This window comes from Phodopus roborovskii, unplaced genomic scaffold (genome assembly GCF_943737965.1).
Source record: "Phodopus roborovskii unplaced genomic scaffold, PHOROB, whole genome shotgun sequence".
Classification (NCBI taxonomy): Eukaryota; Metazoa; Chordata; class Mammalia; order Rodentia; family Cricetidae; genus Phodopus; species Phodopus roborovskii.
Window position 1 is genome coordinate 19,974,566 of NW_026126485.1, and position 21,818 is coordinate 19,996,383.

General features: G+C 48.5%; 1 protein-coding gene across 4 annotated transcripts in view; it reads left to right on the forward strand.

Annotated features, from left to right (window-relative positions):
* Positions 1–21,818, forward strand: part of Gpt2 (glutamic--pyruvic transaminase 2) — a 34,138-nt gene that overhangs the window by 2,754 nt on the left and 9,566 nt on the right. For all 4 annotated transcript variants that reach the window (XM_051195037.1, XM_051195036.1, XM_051195038.1 and 1 more), the window contains 5 exons: positions 7,682–7,771; positions 9,663–9,771; positions 13,829–13,959; positions 16,148–16,391; positions 20,356–20,435. In XM_051195037.1, the coding sequence (XP_051050994.1) occupies positions 7,682–7,771; positions 9,663–9,771; positions 13,829–13,959; positions 16,148–16,391; positions 20,356–20,435 (654 nt within the window). The remainder of the gene's footprint in view (positions 1–7,681; positions 7,772–9,662; positions 9,772–13,828; positions 13,960–16,147; positions 16,392–20,355; positions 20,436–21,818) is intronic.

Below are 21,818 nucleotides of genomic sequence, written 5' to 3' on the forward strand. Positions count from 1 at the left end.
TTAATATGTTCCTTGTTTTATCACGTCACAGCTGATTTCTCTGATTCCAGAGATGGGAGAGGTTCCAGGAATTATCTCTACCTTTTGCGAAATAGCAGCTTCCACAAAGTAGAGGATGGTGAGGAGTAAAAGGTCACTGAGCTTAGGTCCAGGCTGCCATATTGTTATTCCAGTCTTGTAGAGAGTATGTGAGAATGTTCCAAGAGCAGTGCTGTGGTCAATGGCAGGGAAGTTGGGAAGTTCTAGATTTAGGGGGAAGGGTAGATGCACTTAGTAGAAGTCTGTGTGGCAGAGGGAGGTAGGGTGGATGAGATGGAGAAGACAGAAGCCATTTGGATGACTCGGGACTTTACCATGCAACTCCATGTGTTTTGGCTGGACATGGGGAGCTAGAAAGGGTTTCCAACAGTAGATACATGTCTTGATCATTGGGCCAGAAGTGTCCTGACTTCCTAAATAGACATTCCACACAACCAAGTTTGAGCCCCCCAAGTTAACTGAGAAGTTGCAGGTGCTTGTGAGCTACCTGATGTGGGAACTGAACTGGAGTCTTCTGTGAAAGCAGAGAGCGAGAGCACTATTAACCCCTGCACCCTCTCCACCCCAGGTTGGCCCAGAGAAGGCTGGCTCCGTTCTCTGTCCACCTATATTCTTGGATGTTTGTTTTTGTTTCAAGACAGGTTCTGACTATGTAGTCTTAACAGACCTGGATCATTCTATATTGATCGGCTGTCCTGGAACTCACAGAGGTCTAAACTAAGGTGGTCCTGATATTCAACTATGTCAGCCATACTTGCCAGTTGTTTTTTGTTTTTTGGTTTGTTTGTTTTGTTTTTGGAGGATGCAGGTTGGTGCTGGGGACTTAAAATTAGGGCTTTATAATGTTAGGCAAGCACTCTACCATTGACCCAGAGCTGTATTCTGAGTCCTGTTTATTTTTATTTATTTTTTGTTTGTGTTGGCTTTGCAAGATTTTTTTTTCTGCCTCTGTTTTGAATTATAGCAATACAAATTGGACAAGCATTCTAAGGGGTTTTATCTGGTCAAGAGGTTTGTATGAAGTTTTGGGACAAATTCCATGTGTTCTCTGGGCATCAATTTCCCTAGTCTATAAAGGAGGCAAAGAGCTTAGCTGGCCCACTTGCTCCCTTCTCTAAGCCTTGTCCTGGGGGACCTGAGGTGGCCTCTGTGAAATGTCATAAGGTGGAACCTTATAATGTTTATGGAACTGTTTCTGTGAGTGCTTTGCTGGTAGTACCGGCTGGACACGTGGCCCCTGGTGTTTGTCTTTAAGTGGCTGGCAGGGTTTTGATAAGATACCCTGAAGGGAGAGGGGAAGAAGCTAAGGGGTAATAGCCAGGCCAGGGGGCCATTTCTCCCCTAGAGCAGCCCCACCAAGGGAGATCCATCCCATCGTTCATTAGGAGCAGCGATTTTTAATAAGTTGCAGTGGGGGTGCGGGGAGAGGATCTGACAGTTTCTCAAGCTTCTTTCTTCTCTTGTTTGTTTAAGGGCAGGGATCAGGACTTGGCACAGCAGAGTGAAGGAATGGCTTTACTTTTCCAATTGTAAAAGTAAACACCAGCAGGGTAGGGTGGTGGCGGGGCTGTAAATCTAGCTACTTAGGTGTGTGAGACAGGGGGACTTGTGTCCAGGAATCCAGGGCCAGCCTGAGCAATGTAGGAAAGCTCTGCTTCAAAAATTAAAAATATAAAAGTGCTTGCCATATGACTATGGGGGCTTGAGTTTGATCCTCAAAATTCAAATGAAAAAGCCAGGCATGGTGGCATGCACTTGTATCCCCAGTGCTGGGGAGGTACACAGGAGGATCCCTGGGGTTCCCTAGCCAGCTAGTAGCTTACTCAAGCCAATGTCTCAAAACATGAGGTGGATGGCTTCTGAGGAACCACACCCAAGGTTGACTTGTGACCTCTGCTTGCCACATATACACACAAGCACCTACAAGAACACAAAGTAAACAAACAAAAAAACCCGAAAGCTCACAAAGAGCAGAAGGTTCAGAATTAGAAAAGATTGATCTGTGTTGCCATCAGTGTGTGTTGCATGTAAACATAGTATCCTAGCACCTGGCTGTCGGTAGCAGGATAAAATTCATAGCCCTGGGTGTTTTAAGCTCAAGTGGCTGAATCTTACTGGTCAGTTTCAGAGTGTAGGTTTTACTTTAGAATATGGAAAATTGCCAGGCAGGATGGCACACACCTTTGATCCCAGCACTGGGGAGGCTGAGGCAGGTGAATATCACCTGAGGATTCTAGCTCAGTTTGGTCTACATAACGAGTTTCAGGCCAGCCAAGCAGCCAAGGCTACAAAGTAAGATCCTGTCTCAAAAGAAAAGAAAAATAATAGAGAATAAAATTATAAGATTTCCTTGACAGGATGAATCCTAAACCCATCCACCATGACCTGGTCATAGACCAGCATTCAAGGCTTTAAGGAGTGTGGTCCCCAGGCAATTCATCCAGAGTACCTTGACTATTCTTCTTTACAAACTGGTTTGCAGTGTTAGTGGCAATCCTTTAAACAGGAGCTAATTAAAATTGTTAACAAGTGTGACAAGGCCTGCAGTCCCCACTACTCAGGTGACTGAGGCAGGAAGATCCCTTGTGTCCAGGAGCTCCTGGCCAATCATGGGCAACACAGAAAGACTCCTCTTTGTTCTCAAACTGTTGTTTTTGGCTTGGTTTGGTTTTCAGGACAGAGTTTCTCTGTGTAGCTCTGGCTGTCCTGGAACTCACTCTGTAGACCAGGCTGGCCTCGAACTCACAGAGATCCATCTGCCTCTGCTCGAGAGTCCCCGACTTTCTCAAACTATTACGAATTGCTTGAGTGTAAGAAGTGCAGACGACTACTTCCTACCTCTGACTTGCTCGGTGTGGAGCTTCTTGTGGTAGCTGTAGCGTTGTTGTAATAATGGTCCAGAATGGAAATCATTCAGCTTTGCATACCACATTTTTTAGACTGACTTACTGATAAATTTTTATTATTTTATATGTATGTGTATTTTGTCTGTGAGTACATATGTACACTACATGTGTGTCTGGTGCCTGTGAGGCCAGAACAGGGTGTTCAGATCCCCCTGGAACTGAAGCTAGAGATAGTTGTGAGTGGCTATGTGGATGCTAGGAACCGACCCCAGCTTTGGTAAGAGCAGCGAATGCTCTTTTCTGAGCGCTGCTTTCCAACCCTGCTCCTTGTAAATCTTGAGTTCTCTGGTTGTCTGTGGAGTTGGGGCTTGCCTTGTGCTGGGTCTCAGCATCTTCTGTGAGATACCCGTTTTCAGCACTTCTGCCTGCCTGTTCTAATTCTTCTAAGTGTTCACTTGAATCTGGGAGTGAGGAGGCCTTTCATACAAGGTGCCTGGGGTCTGGGGAGGCCTCTCTCCCACCCTGTGCCCAGCCCCTTTCCTGTACCGGCTTTAGGTAAAGATTTATTTGTGTGTGTGTGCTCATGTGTTGTAAGTAGAGGTGCCCACAGAGGGCAGAGGCAGGGAGCTGGAGGCACAGGCAGTTGTGAGGTGCTGGCCATGACTGCTGGGGCCTGAACTGGGTCCTCTAGCAGAGCGGTATAATAACGCACTCTTACTTACTGGGCCGTCTCTGTACCACTTCTTGCTCTTCAGTTCCTGTGTTCGCTTTGGTTTTTCTCTTTGGTCCCTGCCTACCCTCTCTCACTCTCCCCCTCCTTTTGTGCTCTATTGGGAGTATTTGTTGAACAAACGGAGACTCTGTGGCCTTCTTGAGCATAGGTCTCATGCAATGACTGGGCCGTCCCTTGAACAAGGACATTAACGTGCTCTCGTCCCTCCCTCCTCCCTAGCTCTGTTGGGGCGTATGTAACTGGCAGTCACACGGGGTGGGGTGGGGGACTGGAGAGACGGCTCAGTGGTAAGAGCACTTGCTGCTCTTACGGAGCATCCAGATTTCATTTCCAGAGCTCATATTGGGAAGCTCACAACCACCTGTAACTTGATCTCCAAGGGATCTGATGTCCTCTTTCAGCCTCTGAGAATACCTGCACGTGCCTCCCAAGCCCTGGGATTAAAGGCATGTGCCACCATACCCGACTAGCTTTTTTGTTTTTTGTTTTTTGTTTTTTTTTTTTTAAATAAAATAGTATTTTCCTTGAGTGTGTGTGTGTGTGTGTGTGTGTGTGTGTATGTGCGTGTGTGCATGCGCGCGCACACACACACACACACGTAGGGTGCATGTAGAAGCCATAGGACAACATTGGTCATTCTTTGGATGCTGTACACCTTAGATTTTGAGACAGGGGCTCCATTTGCCTGGAACTCACTAATTCATCTAGGCTGGTGAACCCTGGGAATTCACTTTGCCTGCACTTCCCAGCACTGATTATAAATATACACCATTGCATTTGAGGGTTTTTCTTTCTTTCTTCTTCTTCTTTTTTTAATGTGATTTTGGGGCACTAACTCAGGTCATTGTACCTGCCTGAGCCATGTCCTCAGCCTTCCCTGTTTGTTAATTACTTCTTTTGTTTTGCCTTGTCCCTGTTGATTTGTCCCCTAGTCTGGTGTTCTTTGGTGGTGCTGGACTATGGAAAGGTAATAATAAATCTTTTTCTTTTTTCCTCTGAAGAAATGTTTCACCACTATTGGCCCCTGCATAAGTCCAAGTGGTGGGAAGAGAGCACCCACCCACTCTCAGTGCAGCATGGCACGCAGTCATGGGTTGGACATGTGCAAGTGCTTGTCTACACGTCTGTGCTTGTTAGTTCCTCTGCCAAGGTGCTGAACTGGGGCAATGGCACCTTTGAGTGCACATACCTGGATGAGCACTTTGGGCCAGAATCTTTCTGGGGTACCTTTCCAAGTCTGCCCAGAACATCCTTCTGAGTGGTTGCTCTTGGCTGTATAGAATGGTCCACTTGTCTATTCAAGGGAGCCGCTTTCCTGGCCCAAGTCATCCATCATGCAAAGTGTCCATGTTCTGTAGGCACAAAGACCGAAGTAAGGGGGTGCTCAGTGTTCCCAGGCTTTGTGTCAGCAAGCCCTGAATTGCTAATAGTGCCAGGGGGAGGGCACAGAGAAGGGACATCCAGAGCAAGATTCCAGGCATTATTTTCTTCTGTATTGGGCTGGCCCAGGGCCCAGGCCTTTAACTGTGTTGAGTCTTGGCCTTCTTGGCTGTGACAGATGTGTTTCTTACTGAAGAATAGGCTCTGGCCATACCACAGAAGTCACCTATGTTCAGTAGCTGTAGACTTGAAAGCTACAGTGATTTAAAGGCTAATGGAAGGTTCCTCAGCAGGAAACCAGGTCTGCCTTTTGTACGGGGTGACTTAGGTCTCTTCACCAGGATGTCTAAAAGAAGGCACTGGGACCAAAGCGGTGTAGAGAAATGGCGAGGCCAGCAGCAAAATATGCCAAGTGTCAGGGAGGGAGAGCCTCATAACCCCCACCAGCCAGCCGTCTTTGCTGCTACCTGCGGGGTGAGCCTTGCAGCTACCTCCCTCTCTCCCCTGCTCTCACCCCGACCCAGCCTGGCACAGCAAGTGTTCCCACCACTGGCCTTGGTCTAGGGAAGTTTGAGCACCAGAAAGAAAGCTCCATGTTGGCCACCTCTGACTAGCTCAAAAGACAACGGGACACGAGGCACGTGCAGGGTCCCCTGTATCCCAGACACACCTCTCAGAGACTTGGGCTCTGTTTGTGAAGTTCTGAGGCCCTCTCTAGGCTTCTTTTCTCGGCCTACTGTGCCTTGTGACTTAGGGCTATAAACAAGGCTCAGAAGAAAACTTAAGTGGCAGCTGCCTTTGTTTCTAGAGACCACTGTCTTTTTTTCTTTCTTTCTTTCTTTCTTTCTTTTCTTTTCTTTTTTTTTTTTTTTTTTTTTTTTTTTTTTGTTGTTGAAGGGTACATTACTGATCATAAATGAAGGAAAAAACAAAACAAAACAAAACAAAAAACATGGTACATGGTGGGGCAGGGCCTAAGAGATGACTCTGTAGGAATGCCCATTATGTAAGCATGAGCCTGAGTTCAAATCCCCAGCGCCCAGGCAAAAAGCTAGGCCCGGTCCCACCTGTACCTGAAGCCCCAGTGCTGGTGAGAGCAGAGACGGAAGGAGTGGCATGGCTGGCTAGCCGTTGGCCTGGGGGAAAAACTGTGAGCTCCAGGGGCAGTGAGACATCCTGTCTCAGAGCAACGAGATGGTGAGCTGTGGAGAAAAATCCAAATCCACCTGAGCATGGTACACACACATGCACACTTATGTGCAGACACACGCATACTCAGGAGAACAAACTTTACCAGTGTCAGAACCATAGAGTTGTACCTTTGTTGTGTTTGGGACGCACAGCTGGAAATGGGTGGCGGCAAGGCCTTCCCACCTTTATCCCGTCTTCCTCCACAGTGACACTCAGGGCCTCCTTCCTGGACCACCTGCACAAGGCAGTGTTTGTTCCCGGTTATCTTCTCAGTCACCTGAGGAGCGCTTTAAACTTGTCTAGTTTATTCGATAAAGTGTGGTAAATAAGAATCTGGGAAACAATCGGTTGACGGAAATTATTCAGGGAGAAATCACTTACACCAAAAACAGATGACCACTGCATGTTCCCATCCCAAGGATGCCTCCGGATGCTCTCTGTCTCTGACCAGAAAGTAAGAGTGAGCTGGGGTCCAGAACCCCAGACCTAGTCTCCCCAGGTCATGCCTGCTCCTGTCCTTATGCCACAATGGGCGTGGTCAGTGGAACAGGGGCCGGAGGGGTGGATATCTCACTATAATTCCTCCTGTGCTAATTCTGGATTTATCAGGGAGCTGTGTAGACTCCTGTGTTTCCACATCTCCATGATCCATTTTACCTTTGTAGCAGCTGAAGTGTCATTCACTCTCTAGTGACATCCAAATCTCTCTCTCTCTCTCTCTCTCTCTCTCTCTCTCCTCTCTCTAAGACAGGGCTTCATTGAGTAGCCTTGGCTGTCCTGGAACTCACACTGTATAGACCAGTCTGGCCTCAAACTCACAGAGATCCACTTGCCTCTGCCTCACAAATGCTGGGATTAAAGGCACGCACCACCAGCATCTGGCTCAAATCTCTGTTAGTTCCTCTGTGATTCCTGCTTGGTGCTCTCACTTCATTGTCTCTTATGCTTTCTTCTAAAAAAGAAAGAAAAGGAAACTAGCATTTCTGCAAAACCAGGGTTGTGAGAGAACAAGGCCAGGACCTGGCTGCCAGTGGTGGATGTCCTCTGGAGGGGAAAATGAACTCAGTGTCTATCCTTTGGTCCCAGTATATGCTACTAGACATCCTTGTGAATTGACACCCTGTGGAACTGTCTTAGGGTGCCCCAGCCACCTCACAGCTCTTCCAGTTTGTTCAGTAAGTGGAGGGCAATAGGGCAGAGCATACTGGGGCCTGGCTTCCAGAGTTTTAATCCTAATGCTGTGTTTATCAATTGTGTGACACTGAGCAAGTCTGTTAGTCTTTTGGAACCCCAGTTTCCTCCTTTGTGAAATGGGTTTGCTCCTGGTTCTTCCTCACAAATGGCTGTGAAGATTAAATGGGGCTCAGTTAGCACTGCTTGACATTTGGTGAGGCTTAAAATAGGATTGCTTATTAATATCTTGTGGTAATTTTATTCTACAACTTGGCCTCAGGAATGTAGGGTCTAACCACCTGCCACCTTCTCTCTGCAGGGTATCAAAAAACCGTTCACGGAGGTAATCCGAGCCAACATCGGGGATGCCCATGCTATGGGCCAGCAGCCAATCACCTTCCTCCGTCAGGTGAGCCCGCCCTCGGGAACAAGCCTCCGGAGCCCTAAACTAGAATCTGGGAGGGGCCAGTACAGCAATCGCATCTGACGGATGTGCCACCCATAGCAGCCCTTTCGGGCACCTGATGTCCCCTGTTTCTCTCCCATAATCCCCTCCCAAGGATATCAAAGGTGCCTTAACCCCTTTGGGGTGGCCTGGGGTAGGAAGCTTCCGGGAAGGCTCTTTTCTGTGTTGGGTCTGGGGTACTGACAGAGAACTTCTGTTAGGGTGTTTCTTGTGTGTGTGTGTGTGTGTGTGTGTGTGTGTGTGTGTGTGTGTGTGTGTGTGTGATAGAAGTGCAAGCCCAGCTGGGTGGGGGCAGGTGTGCCAGGGTGAAAATACAGCCAAAGGGAGCCCCTGGGTTTGAGTGCTGGCTGGCTTTGTGCAAGTGGAAATCATCCTGGTGCCTTGGAGGACAGGTGGAGGTCTTCCTCCAGCCAGCTGAAAGTCCAGTTATAGCAGATCACTGCCTCCTGCTCTCGGTTGCCTCCAGTATAACTCATCTCCCTCATAAGGGCTCTGGGTGATGGCGGGTTCTAGTGTTTATGTCTGAACATCAATGACAAAATGTTACATGAGCTAACATTGCAGGACCAGCAAAGTGTGGTAGGAAAATGCCACTGGACAGCCTGATCAGGGACAGGAGACATAACTACGGAGAACTTTTTCCTAGAGGAGGAATGGGCCTGTTTTGGAGCGCTATGTATAGTTAAGGTTCACAGGCAAGGCAGCTAACGAGCTTTCAAAACGGCAGCCTCTCTACCCGTGTTACCACCCTCAGGAGTGGCACACAGCGCGGGTCCCCTCGACTTCTCCTTTGGGGCGGAGGGGTGTTGGTGCTAGAAGATCCCACCAACAGCCTGGTCCTAGTCTGAGGAATGCCCTGCAACCGTTACTGTTGACCTTCAGAGGACTGTGGAGATGAGTGGATTGGGCCCAGGATGCAGAAGTGGGGGGCCAAACAGTAGCTCTGTCAGAGGAGTAGAGGCAGGAGGAAGGCGGAGATCCTTGATTGTCAGTAGAGGTTCCAGATGTAGACCTAGTCTCAGGCCATGAATATGTTGCAGGCTGTCAAACTCACCCCCAAAAGCCAACCCATCCCTGGACCCCAGTTGTCCTAACTTGTCTTGCATTGTATCAGCCACTTGTAGCCTTCATCTGTCTCTTCTGGTCTTCATAATGCCCCTGGGTGAGGGGTGGGCTAGGTTATTGCTCTTTATCCGGAGAAAGAAAGGCCTCGAAACTGGTCTGTCACCTGACTGCTATCAGAGCTATGACCTCTTCTCCCCCACTCCCACCCCATAGTGAGCCTGGCTTGGTCCCTCAGCAGCCAGCTTTAGACAGGTGCACTGGGTTTTGCTGGCACCTTGTCACCCATGGCCTTGGTTAATCCTCTCAGTTTGTGCGTTTAGGTGATTTTATGTTACAGGGAGGAAAAGCCTTTCCGGCTTTCAGATCTGAAGATTAGTCTAGAGGAAGAACAGGGTAAGAAGGGCTTCAGGCTGTGTGTCTGCAGGGGTCTTAAGCCTTCTTGTCAGCAAATTCTTACTCCCCACCGAGGCCTGGCCCTGTACCCAGGAGACCCTCTGGCTCTTACGATCTTAGATGTTTTGGTCCAGTGTTCCTCACAGATGAGGATTGGAGGCCAGGTTCCTCCTTTGGCACCTTGTTCTTGGGCCAAGCCTTGGCCATTAGAATCTCTCCTCCTGCAGAGAGCCAGCATCTTCCTCTTTGCTACCCTGAAGTCCCACAGCCTTAGCTCTCATGGAGAGGCATGCTGTAGCATGGTGTTTGGAGTTGTCATCTTCTCACTATGCCTTGCCCAGTGTCTTCTTAGCTCAACTGTACCCTCTTTCTTTAGGTGATGGCACTCTGCACCTACCCAAATCTGCTAAGCAGCCCTAGCTTCCCAGAAGATGCTAAGAAGCGAGCCCGGCGGATCCTGCAGGCTTGTGGTGGAAACAGCTTGGGTGAGGCCCAACTTGCAAGGTCCTCAAGGATGTGGGATGACTGTGGGTTCCAGGATGGGTCTGGGCCCTTCACCAAGCAAAGGGCTATGATGTGGCTATGCTAAGTGTGTGGAAGGTGGCTGATGTGCAGGCGCATATACTCTTTCCCCCTCTAATTTACTACGTCAGTGTTGTACATGCCGTGTTTTGGTGGGCCGAAACTCAAGTACAGGCACCTCCCTTCTTCTGGATTTGTGTGTGTTAGACTGACAAACGTTTGGTTCAGAAACCAGCTACAGGCTGAATAAAAGGATAGTTCCCAGCTTTGCTCAAGCTTCTTGTGTCTGGCAGTGTCTGAGTAGCAGCAGCTACTGCTTGCTGAGGATAGGAAGCATCTGGGTCCTCTCTGGCACGCTTTGCTTGGCTTACTTCAGTTGAATGGTCCCCATTACCCCTCCCACTCTGTTACATCCCTTCCACCCTGCCTCTGTTCCGCTTTGTGGAGAGCCCAGGCCCATCAGTCTGCCTCCCGAAAGAGGCAGGTACCCTCTGGCTCCATGCAAGGAGGTCCTGAATTTGACCTCTATAGATGTGAAAATGATATTCCCCCTTCCTCCCCTGCTTAGAATCCAACCCTTGGCCTCTAGCTCTTTGTTCTCATCTCATTTTCTTTCCTGTTTATTTCTCCCTTTCTCCCCCCCCCCCCAGTGCCTACACAGCATATCTCAATCAAAAAGCCAGTTGTTCTCACAGATTTCTTAGGATATGTGCCCTAATGTTCTGAGACCTAGAGCCAAGAGTGAGACACAGTTCTCTGAATCGCTCAGTCAGGGATCAGTGCCCTGGTTCCTGCCTCCTTCCATGTTCCCCTCCCCCCTTTTCTGCTGTGTCTTGTGGCTCTGTGCTTGCCTGGCCATGGTGTCCCTGTCAACACTCTTAGGGACAGACCACTGCCCCTGCTTCCCTGCCTGCCAGCTAGAGGTCTAAGTCATGTGGTGCAGAGACATCTCTTCCCGTACCCTCTGCCCAGCACAGGACAAATGTATTTCTCCAAGTCCTGATGGCCCTGAGGTCCGCAGAGGTTCTGCTGGAGAGGCAGGAGAAGGGGAGGGGAGTTTGCTTTATGTGTGTCTAATGTGAGGGTATAGGGAGCGGACCTTTATTCCACCCACTAAATCTCATCTATTGATTTTTGCCCCTGATTGTCAGCTAGAGCTAGTGGGTAGGTGAAAGGCTGTGTGTATGGAAGGGTTGTCTTGGGGTGTTACAGGAGGAGGCTGGTAGACCATAAGGGTTTTGTGGCCTATACCAGGCTCTGTCCCAGGAACTCATGAATATAGATGAGGGAAATGCATTCTGAGCCTTCCTTTTCATCTTTAAAGTAGGAACTATCTTGTCTCCTCCTTCTGGACTTGTAAGAAAGGCTGGTGTGTCTGCTAGAGCATCTTGTTAGATGTAGAGATGCAGCCAGGCCCTGCCCACTGCAAGGAACAGTTGGTGTGGTCCTTTAACGGTGATGCTAAGGTGCCACTGTCAGCTGAGCCCTCTGGAGCCCTGTTTCCTGCTATGGAAGTAAAAGGAAGTGGAATGTATCAGTGTTCTCTAGGACCATGCTGACCAGAGTATGAATTACTGAATATGGATATGAAGTGGGGTTTTTTGGTATTTTAAGTGTTTTTTACTTTATTTTATGTGTACAGGCCATTTTTGCCTGCATGTATGTCTCTACTCCACTCGAGAGCCTTTTGTCTGTGGAAGCAAGGAGGGGGCATTGAATCTCCTGGAACTTGGAATTATAAATGGTTATGAGTCACCATGTGAGTCAAGCCCAGGTCCTCTGGAAGAGCAGTCAGTGTTCTTTAACCACTGAGCCATCTCTCCAGTCCATTTCCAAATGTTTTAAAAATGAATGTGTATGTTTGTGCCTGCTTCTCTGTATGTGCCCCTGGAGTGTGTAATACTCGTGGGGCCAGAAGAAGATGTTGAATCCTCTGGAACCGCAGTAGTGGGCCACCTCATGGGTGCCAAGGCTTGAACCTGGCTCCTTTGCAAGCACAGCCTGTCGTCTTCATTGCTGGGCTGTCTTTCTAGGCGCCATGCATGAAGTCTTAAAGTTCACACATGTTTTTCTCACGACTCTTAAAATCCATTTTAATTGGTAGGTTGTGGTGACATGGCCCTTAGCTCCAAGAGTCCTGAGGCAGAGGCAAGCAGATCTTATGAATTTGAGCCTAGCCAGAGCTACATAGAGACCCTGTCTTTAAAAAAGAAAAAGGAAAAAAAAAAAAAAGCTTCTTACTAGTGCTTGCTTTCTTGTCCAGCTGACGAGCTGACGAGCAGTTTAGTCCCTAGGTTGTATCCTGGACACTAAATAAAGGAGGAATTGGGAGCTGTGAATTTTGACTGGCCTGACTGTGGCCAGACTCATAGCATGCATCAGGTGCTATTCCCCACACTGAGGGACACAAGTGATAGAGATGAATAGTCTGTGCTTGTGAGAGGAGCAAACACTAACAGTACTCAAGGGCTGGAGAGATGGCTTAGCCGTTAGGAGCATGTGCTGCTTTTTTTTTTTTTTTTTTTTTTTTTTTAAGACAGGGTTTCTCTGTAGCTTTGGAGCCTGTTCTGGAACTTCTTGTGTAGACCAGGCTGGCATTGAACTCACAGAGATCCTCCTGCCTCTGCCTCTGCCTCTGCCTCTGCCTCTGCCTCTGCCTCCTGGGTGCTGGATTTAAAGGCGTGTTCCACCACTGTCCAGGTGCATGTGCTAGTTTTGCAGAGGACTGGAGTTTAGTTCCCAGCACCCATGTCAGGACAGGCTGCTCACACTGCCTTTAACGCTTGCTCTGGATTGGGGGTGGGCTGGGGGAGTGTCCAATGCTTTTGGCTTTTGCAGGCATCTATACTCAAGTGCATATAACTACACACAGATACACATAAATAATTACTATGAATTTTATATATGTGTGTCATTCCCAGCTTTCATGACTTAAATGGATAAGGGACAGAAAGCTATAGGGTTACATCAAGGGGTCCTAATGTAGAGGGAGAGTTTAAGAAAACAGATTGGAGCTTGGTGTGATGGTATACACCTTTAATCCCAATGCTCAGAAGGCAGAGGCAGCCAGATCTCTGTAAGTTTGAGGCCAGTTTATGTGGTTTATGTAGTGATTGGATTATATGTAGAAGCCCTGTCTCAAAAACACAGAACAAAAAAAAAAAAAAAAAAAAAAAAAAAAAAAACAGAAGAGGAGGCTGAGTGAAAGAGAGCTTGCAGATGCATTCTAGATACAGGGAGCAGCATGGGTAAGACCTTGAGGTGCAGGGTGGTATGATCAGAGAAAGGGGCTGGGTTATCCAGGGTGGTGAGGGGATTTGGCAATGGTGATGTGCCAGTTTGTAAACTGGAAGCAGATGAGCACTCACTCAAGGTGTAGTGTGGAGGGGGCCCAATGGTGGCTAGGTACTCCAGGATCTGTGTTTGTGCCACTTAGAGCCCTGAGCTATTTTGGAGTACTAATGTCAAACCATTCTCTCAAGTTCTATAGAACCATGTGTAAGCACCTACCTAAAGCACAGAAACCCCAGATCTAATGGGTACTGTTGTCATAAAACATGTCTGCATCGGGGGCTAAGATGGCTCAACAGTTAAGAGCTCTGGCTGTCCTTCCAGAGGACCCAGGTTCAGTTCCCAGCACCCATGTGGCAGCTTACAACTGTCTGTAACTCCAGTTCCAGGAAATGTGTCACCCTAACACCAATGTACACAAAATAAAATTAAACAAAACAAAACAAAAACAACCATGTCTATCTCAGGTATGGGCACTAGTTGGTACATTAGAAACCAGGGCTTAACATGTAATAGATGCTGAGTAAACACTGGGTAGAAAGATGGGTGGGTGAGCCCAAATGAGTAGGTAAGCAGCTTGCCATAGTTTCAGAGCCCAGAGCAGTGGGAAGGAGGCCCTACTGTAGTGTTCACAGCCATCTTTACCCCCAGTTAATTATATGGATGTCACACTCATTCATTGAACCAGACATCTTGCCTCTAATCATTATCATGTTTGCTGTCTCATAGGATCTTACAGTGCCAGCCAAGGTGTTAATTGTATCCGTGAAGATGTGGCAGCCTTTATCACCAGGAGAGATGGTGTATCTGCAGACCCAGACAACATTTACCTGACCACTGGAGCTAGCGACGGTATTTCTGTATGTGCAAAGATGGCCCATTCTTAACACAGCGTTGCAAGTTAGGGCTAGGTATTTGAACTAGCTGGCTAGGAGACAGGCTTGGTGAGCAGCATGGGCCATCCAAGCTCTGATGCCATGCGACAGAGCTTGGGTGGAGGGGTTCTTAATTGGGGAAAGTGAATGGGAGAAGGGGAGAAGGGAGACCTGTCTCTGGGGACAGGAGTGGCAGAAGAGAAGGAGGGGACAGAGAGGCAGATAAAGAGAAAAAATGGGAGGTGGGTGGGACCCTTTTAAAAGGGAATGTAGTGAATGTGCACAGGTGGTGCTCTTAGTGACTGCAGCTGAGGGCCTATCCTCTCAGAACCCCAAGGGCAGGCCAGCACAGATGCCTGAATACTGACAGCACCCCTGTCCCAGTCGCTTCTAATCCCTGATAGTGTCATGACCCTGGATACAACTGCACCTTCAATTTCCCTCCAGAGGGTCCACCAGCAGGCCCAATGGGTGGGGAGCTATAGGATGCTTGAGGGTGCCCCTTGGCCTCTGTTGTGAGCACATGGTGTTCCTCCTCTGCTGGACCTTGTGCTTGGTGCTGGGGAGACCTTAGGGAACCAGACCTCTGCCTACATGCCAGTGTTATGACAGTCTAGCATTAACACCACGAGCCTTCAGTTTCTGTTCCATAGTGAAGAGAAAGACCAAGTGCTATAATGGTCGCAGCAGGAGCGGGAGAAGGCTCCTCTGAAAAAAGACTGAAAGATGCAGTACTGGCCTGGGGAACTTGGGAGAGGGAGCGTTTTCTAAGTGGAAGCAGGAGTATGAAAAGACCTTGATCTGGAAAGAGGCTTAGTATTTTGGAAATGAATCCAAGGTGGGTAAACTCACACAATGAAGGATAGTTACCAGAAATAGGACCAGGGAAGCAGGTTCTATAGGGCCCTGGAAGCCACACTGAGCCTTTAGGTCATCCTAAGAAGAACCATTGGCACTTCAGTAAAGGGAGGGAGGGAGGCCACTTGTCAGTCAATATTCATTTCAACACGGGTCTGGCTAGAAAGAGCCAAGTAATGTGAAGTGAAGGAGCACTTAGGGGTGAGGGAAGGGCTGGCTCAGGCTGGGCATCAGTAGCTGTGGCAGGGGTTATGTGGACTGGGTCAGTGGTTACATGGCTGAAGTCTGAAATTCCAGGCTTAGGGAAAGGGCTCATGGCCTCCTGGGTTTCATTTGTTGACTCATTTTGTTTATTCTTTAGTGCTGAGGGTCTAATCTGGCCCCTGGTGTGCTAGGCAAGTGCTGGACCACTCCCTTAGCTGCACACATCCTGGCCGTCCATTCACTTTCGGCATGCTTCCCTCTGGCTCTGGTTCTGTGCTAAGTGCCCTTAAGTCACCCGTTCTTCCTACTTGGGCAATTGCCATTATCCTTTTCCATCTTATCAAGGCTCTCTGTCTCCTGACCTCAAGGCCTTTCAAATAGATCCACTGATTTCCTGGAGCCCATGGGGAAGTAGGCCCCGAGACAGTGAGTGGGCAGTAAGTGCTTTCCCATCTGGTGGGATTCTTGCAGCAAGGAGTTGAACCTGAGCTAGACCCTATGGCCATGTGTAAGGTGGAAAGTCTTCCTGCTTCCTTGGCGTACTAATTCAGGAACTCTTGCCACTTTGACCAGCACCTCCCCAGACTCCCATGTTTTCTCAGGAAATCTATAAATATGCACTCTGCTTAGCCAGCAAATAGGTGAAAGCACCACCTGGTAGCTGGTGATACCATTTCAGCAGCCTCCTATTGAAGTCCATCCAGTCACGTGTGGGCAGCTGATGATTACTGATGAAGTACAATTTAAAAGAGATTGTCAGAGTGAGGCCAGGGCCGGAGCAGCCTGGATACTGTTTTACAAAGTGGTTGGTTGCTTAGTTGGTGGGTTAGTCTTTTGGAGACAGGATCTCACAGGGTAGCCCAGGCTGGCCTCAAACACGTGATGGTCATGCCTCAGCCACCCAAGTGCTGAGATTATCATGTGTTGCTCTACATTTGTCAAGTGTCCAGCCTTTACTACAAGTTAAGCAGACTTGCCGGGGCTACACTAGAAGCAGGCAGCGGGGCCTCTGGCGGAGAGCTGGGGCTGGGCCTCCTCAGGCTTGTCTGCTCATTGGTTCTTGAAGGATGAGAAGCAGCAGGGACCCTGTAAATGTTACTTTCCGTTGCAGACGATCCTGAAGCTCCTGGTCTCTGGGGGTGGCAAGTCACGGACAGGAGTGATGATCCCCATCCCACAGTATCCTCTGTACTCCGCGGTCATCTCCGAGCTTGACGCTGTCCAGGTGAACTACTACCTGGACGAGGAGAACTGCTGGGCCTTGAATGTGAACGAGCTCCGGCGGGCAGTGCGGCAAGCCAAAGACCACTGCAACCCCAAAGTTCTCTGCATTATCAACCCCGGGAATCCCACAGGTCGGTAATTTACTCTCTTACCACTTTCTCAGGAGCAAGGAGGGGCTGGTGTGAGATGCTTGACTACCGAAGAATTTAGTGACACAAGGTCCCCTCTGTTCCCTTTTCTCAATTCATTCCACATTTGCTAACAGCTGTGAGACTCGCCTCAGGCCACCTCAGGAGACCAGAAACAGGCAGGGTTTTATTGAGTTGTATTGCTGACAGGACCTGTTCTTTTTCATATTTTACCTCCATTTGCAAAGACTCTCCCCTTGAGGTTGCTCACACAAACTGTTGCCGTTCAGCCTGGGGTGTACTACATTCGCTCCCTCTTGTTTTGCTCAGCTGGTTTCAGAATGCTGGTGTGTGGAGTTTGGCTGTCTTTTTTGAGAATAAGAACAAACAAAAGAAAAAAAAAAAAAAAAAGCCTGTTTCTGGAAGTTGAAAAGCACCCCAAATTTTGCATGTTTTTCTTAGAAAAAAAAGTACACAGTCCTGCCTGTTTTGACTCCCCCCCCCCCTCCCACCCAGGCTGCTGGTTCATGTGTCTCCAGGGCTATTTGGATGAGAGAACAGGAACTCCCTTCTCCTTTGTTGAGTTAAATTGGATTGGGGCCAGAATACATCAGAGTTGATTGTGGAATCTGCTTTTCCGAAACATGAAACTATGTTTCAGTCAGCTGCAAACAACTGCTTTAATTCCTGAATGTTGTTGCAGAGACACACCTGGTGCAAACACTAGTTTGCGTGCTCCAGGGCCGTGTACAAGGGATGATGATGCTATTCTACCCATGATGCAGTTCAGGGAAGTGACAGAGAACTCTGCTCTCAGTCGGGCTGCAGATCAGTATCAGCTTTGAAACCTCCCAGGCCAGTCCGGAGGTCAGTGTTCTTAGTGCTGAGGAGAGCTACTTTAGGACACTGGTTCCTAAACTCTTAGCTTGTTAAAGTACAGGATGTGGACTCCGCCCACCAGTATTTTAATGACTGGGTAGGGCTGGAGACCTGGCAGGCCTACCCAGTCCAAGATGACACTTCTGCTGATCCCAGGGCCACACTTGGACAGCAAGTTCTACAGCATTTGTATGCTGAGTCGGCTGTTGAGTCAGCCCTTTTGTGCTGTGTCTTTGGAGATGGTGTATCCCTATCGGGCCTAGTTATTGCTACTTCATCCAGGCAGGCCCCTTGAGCCTCTGGATGCTGGATTATAGGCATACCCCACTGGATTTTCTGCTTGGGTATTTATGTAAATCTTTTTTATCTTTCTATCTGGGAGAACATACCTCCACCAAAACATGCCTGTTGTAAATAAGGAACCCAGTGAATGTGTATTCTTATAAGTAGTTCTCCCCCCTCCCTTTTTTCTCTTTCTCTCTCTTTCTCCCTCTTTTGTTCGTTTGTTTGAGACAGGGTCTCATTATGTAGGCTGTCCTGGAACTTGCTTTGTAGACCAGGCTGGCCTCAAACTCACAGAAATCAGCCTGCCTCCTCCTAAATTCTGGGATTAACGGTGTGTGCCACCATACCCAGCCTTATTATAACTACTTCTTATGAAGAGGCACCATCCACCCTCATTTTCTGGAATCTTAATGTTTGGGAATCAGTCAGCTGTTAGAAGAGGGTGGTAGGAAATGGAAACTTCGCAACCACATACCATAATCTGTTGGCTGAAAGATGCCAAAGCAGCTTGAGAGGTTAAGCCAGGATGCTTTGGGTTTCAAGAGAGAAACCCAGCTCAAACAGAAAGGCCCCATGTTGGAACTTGATGTCTGGGTCATAAAGCAGTAACCCGAATCAACATTATTGTGGGAAGGACCTCAGTTCACGTCTCAGCTCTGCTGTCTCCTGAGTTGGATTCCTTCTTAGTATGTGTTCTTGAAGGGCCTTCAGCATCTCTGTCCCTGGCGAATCAGGTGAAACCTGAGAATACATCTTTTCCAGTGCTCTCACTGAGAGTCCTAGGTCAGGTGCTTACTGCCCTTCTAGGAACAAGTCAGATCACTATGACTTTGATAAGCAGCTCTTTTATTTATTCACTCAGAAGTCCTTGATAGGCTGGCCTTGAACTCACAACCCTTCTTCTGCTTAAGCATACCAAGTGCTTAGATTAGTGGTGCGTGTCTAGCCCAGGACTATTTCTCTTATTTCCTGCTGGGGGTTCTTCTCAAGACAGCTGTAGTATGCTGCAGGAGCGAGGAGGTAAAATCACAGATGTTCCTATCAGTTTGTAAAGAATTCCTTAGGCCCATTTTCTGGGACCAGCTTTTTGGACCTGTATCAAAGCTGCATCTTGTATCTCCCCAAGCTGGGCATAGCCTGGCCCCTATAAAGCCATTCTCCACAGCTCTTGTCTCTTGGGGGTATTCATGGCTGGGCCCTAAGTGATTGTTGAATCCCAGGCCTGGGGTAAACATAAGCCTGTCTTTATGGTCAACTGTGCATTGTGTGTTATCAGTGGAATTTTGCATCCATTCAGTCTCATTTCCTCCACCAGGCTGAAGCCCTTCCAAGGCTCTGGCCCTTCAGTCTTTCTTTGTGTTCCCCTTAGCATTCAGTGAACATGTTTTTGTGTATTCTGATGCTCACATCTCTGCTTGTGTTCCAGTAGGATGTAGTTAGGACATCACAAGGCCCACGAAGGGTTTGCAGGCAGGCTCTACCCACAAAGAGGCCAGCCTTTGTCTGTGACAGCAATGCTGCTTCCATATAGAAACCACGACCTGCCACTCTGCTGGAGTCCCAGAGCCCTGAGCTTCCTTCTTATGAAGCCTGGCTGGCACTCGGTGGCCAAAGAAAAGTCAGTGCCTTACTAAAGAAACTGGCTCATTGCTTAAGGAGTGGAAGGTAGAAATCCTGGCCGATTCATTATAAGACACATTTCTGTTTTTATAGATATCTTCATATCATTTCATAGATAGGTATATAGACTTTTTTTTTTCCTTTTTTAGCCAAAAGGTAACAGTCTATATGCTTTTCTGCATTAGGATGTCTATACATGCAGAAATAACACGTGAACATATGTTTATATCTGTGCATATGTGCTTAATGTAAGATAGATATGCTGCACACACACACACACACACACACACACACCGTGAAGAAATCAGCAAGCCCGACTGAGCACCCAGCGATCCCTGGTGTCGCACTCAAAGCAGAGAGGGAATACAGGGCGAGTTCCTCCTCCTTCCCCTTTGCTCTCTGCTCCTGTGTGTGCCTGTAGGCTGCTGACTTACGCCCTGCTGTTTGCACTTGTTCTCTGACATGAGTGGTGGGTGTCTTCCCTGCTGGCGTTGAGGCGGGCCCTGAAGGAAGCCAGAGAGAGCTGCAGTGTGCTCTCTGAGTCCCCAGAGTCCCCAGTGCTGCCAGTTCTCTCTGCAGTAGCAGCTGACAGGGGACACCAGCCTGGCTCATTCATTTGGTATTCTGCAAGTATTGATTTGAACGCTTGCCATCTCTGAGGGTAGATGATGAGCTGGGACGAGCCTGTCGCTTCCTTGTGGGTGTGTGCACCTGCCTTTCTGCAAAGAAGACACCCACAGTTCTTCTTCAGGAATGCCAGCTCAGTTACCATATCAACCAGGGCAGTTTTCTGCATTGCTTGCTGCTGGGGCATAGCAGAGGAGTTGCGGGGGGCTGGTGAGGGGAGCTCCTCCAGTTTCTTTCTCTTGCTCACTGTGGCATGTTTGTGCCTTTCTGTCCTCCAGAAGAGACCAACATCATGCACACAGGTGCACACCCAGTCATAAGAATGCCGAAAAAGTTAGGTGTGGAATACTTGCCCGCGCCTGACTTCATTGACTTAGGCAGGCATGGAGCCTGTAGGCGTGGCCGGGTTTCACACTGCTGTGTGGAGCAACTAGGAGGGTGGTCTCCTGGGATCTTCAGGCGCTTAGGACACCCAAGTGATTTGGATGGGAGTATTACTTGGGGAAACTTCGGTAGCATTACAACCTACATTTTGGTTTTTTTGGGGATTTTGTAGGCCAGGTACAAAGCAGAAAGTGCATAGAAGATGTGATTCACTTTGCCTGGGAAGAGAAGCTTTTCCTCCTGGCTGATGAGGTAAGAGCAGTCCCAGAGATGGGTGGGAAAGCTCAGAGAGGGAGGGGGCAAGCCTCCTCTTGTAGGGGAGGGATCCAGGTCTGATTGTTCTATAGCCAAAGAGAACTTTCTAGGCAGAATGATTCTGGGCAAGCGCACGCACGCGCAAGTTCTTACATTCTCCATATATATGGAGAAAGGGAGAAAGAGACTGAGGGGAGTTTTCTATGTAACCCAGGCTACCCTAGAACTCACTGTTTTAGCCCAGGCTGGCTTTAAACTCACAGCAACCCTCCTGCTTCCTCTCCCAGTGTTGAAGTCACAGGTGTTGGCTTTTAACTTGGAGACAATGATGATGTTGATGATGATGATGGGGTCACAGGTACATGGCTGGATCCTGAACTCCAACTGTGTCTTCTAAATCCTTTTCCTTTCATCTCTGTATGTCGGCCTCCAGAAAGCAGCTTTTCAGCCTTGTTGTTTCAGTTTACGCTTGATTGGTTCAACTTGAGCCATGATTATTGAACCAGTCACTGTAGCCTGGAGTTGTAATATGCAGACTGGCCAGGCCCAGGCAAGGTACAAGATGTCTGCCCTGCCCTTCCCCCACCTCCCCCTGGAAAGCCATGGAGGGCTGTCCCGAGGGAAATCCATGGGCTCCTACTAAGAGTGGGGTGTAGCTGCCCTGTGTCAGAAATGGCCAGTGCTACTCCTGTGCCTCTGGGCAGTTCTCATCTTCTATCTCATTTCCTGTCCAGCCGTCTGCAAGCCTGTGAGGGTCTCGGGTCTGTGTCTAACTTCTTGAACCCCAATCATGAGGCGGAGGTTTGCCTGTTCTTTGTCTGCTTTGGAAGAGGCTGAGCATCCATCTCGTTCCATCGTCATTTTACCTTCATTGCTGTGTGTTTTCTGGTTGGCCGTACTTTCTAGAATACTACTGTCTTTTCTCCTTAAGCACTCTGCTCTGTTACCACATTTAAATTGCCATAAGTAACCATGGATATAAAAACCTTCATTTCTAAAAGAGAAAAAAAAAAAAAAAGCAGCAGAGAGAGACCTGGGGATTTCTTATGACAATGTACTAACTACCCCACTGGTCTGGGAGGAGGGCAGGAGCTCCCCCATTGCCGTTGAAGGTGGAGCTTGTCTGACTTTCCCACTGGCCCAGAAAGCCAGTTTTCCTGATTGTGGAGCAAGCAAGGTGGTATTTGTAGGCTGTGAGTGCTAGATCTAGACACAGAAGAACAAAATGTGTGTGGATTCTGCTCTGGCAGAACGAGCAGAGGCAAAGACAAATGATTCCAAACCTGGTAAATGGCATAAAGGACACCTGGTGGAGTTCACCCCTAAAACAGAGAAAGCAGCGGGCAGGAGGCTGCTGATGCTGTTTCTGTCACTAGGAGA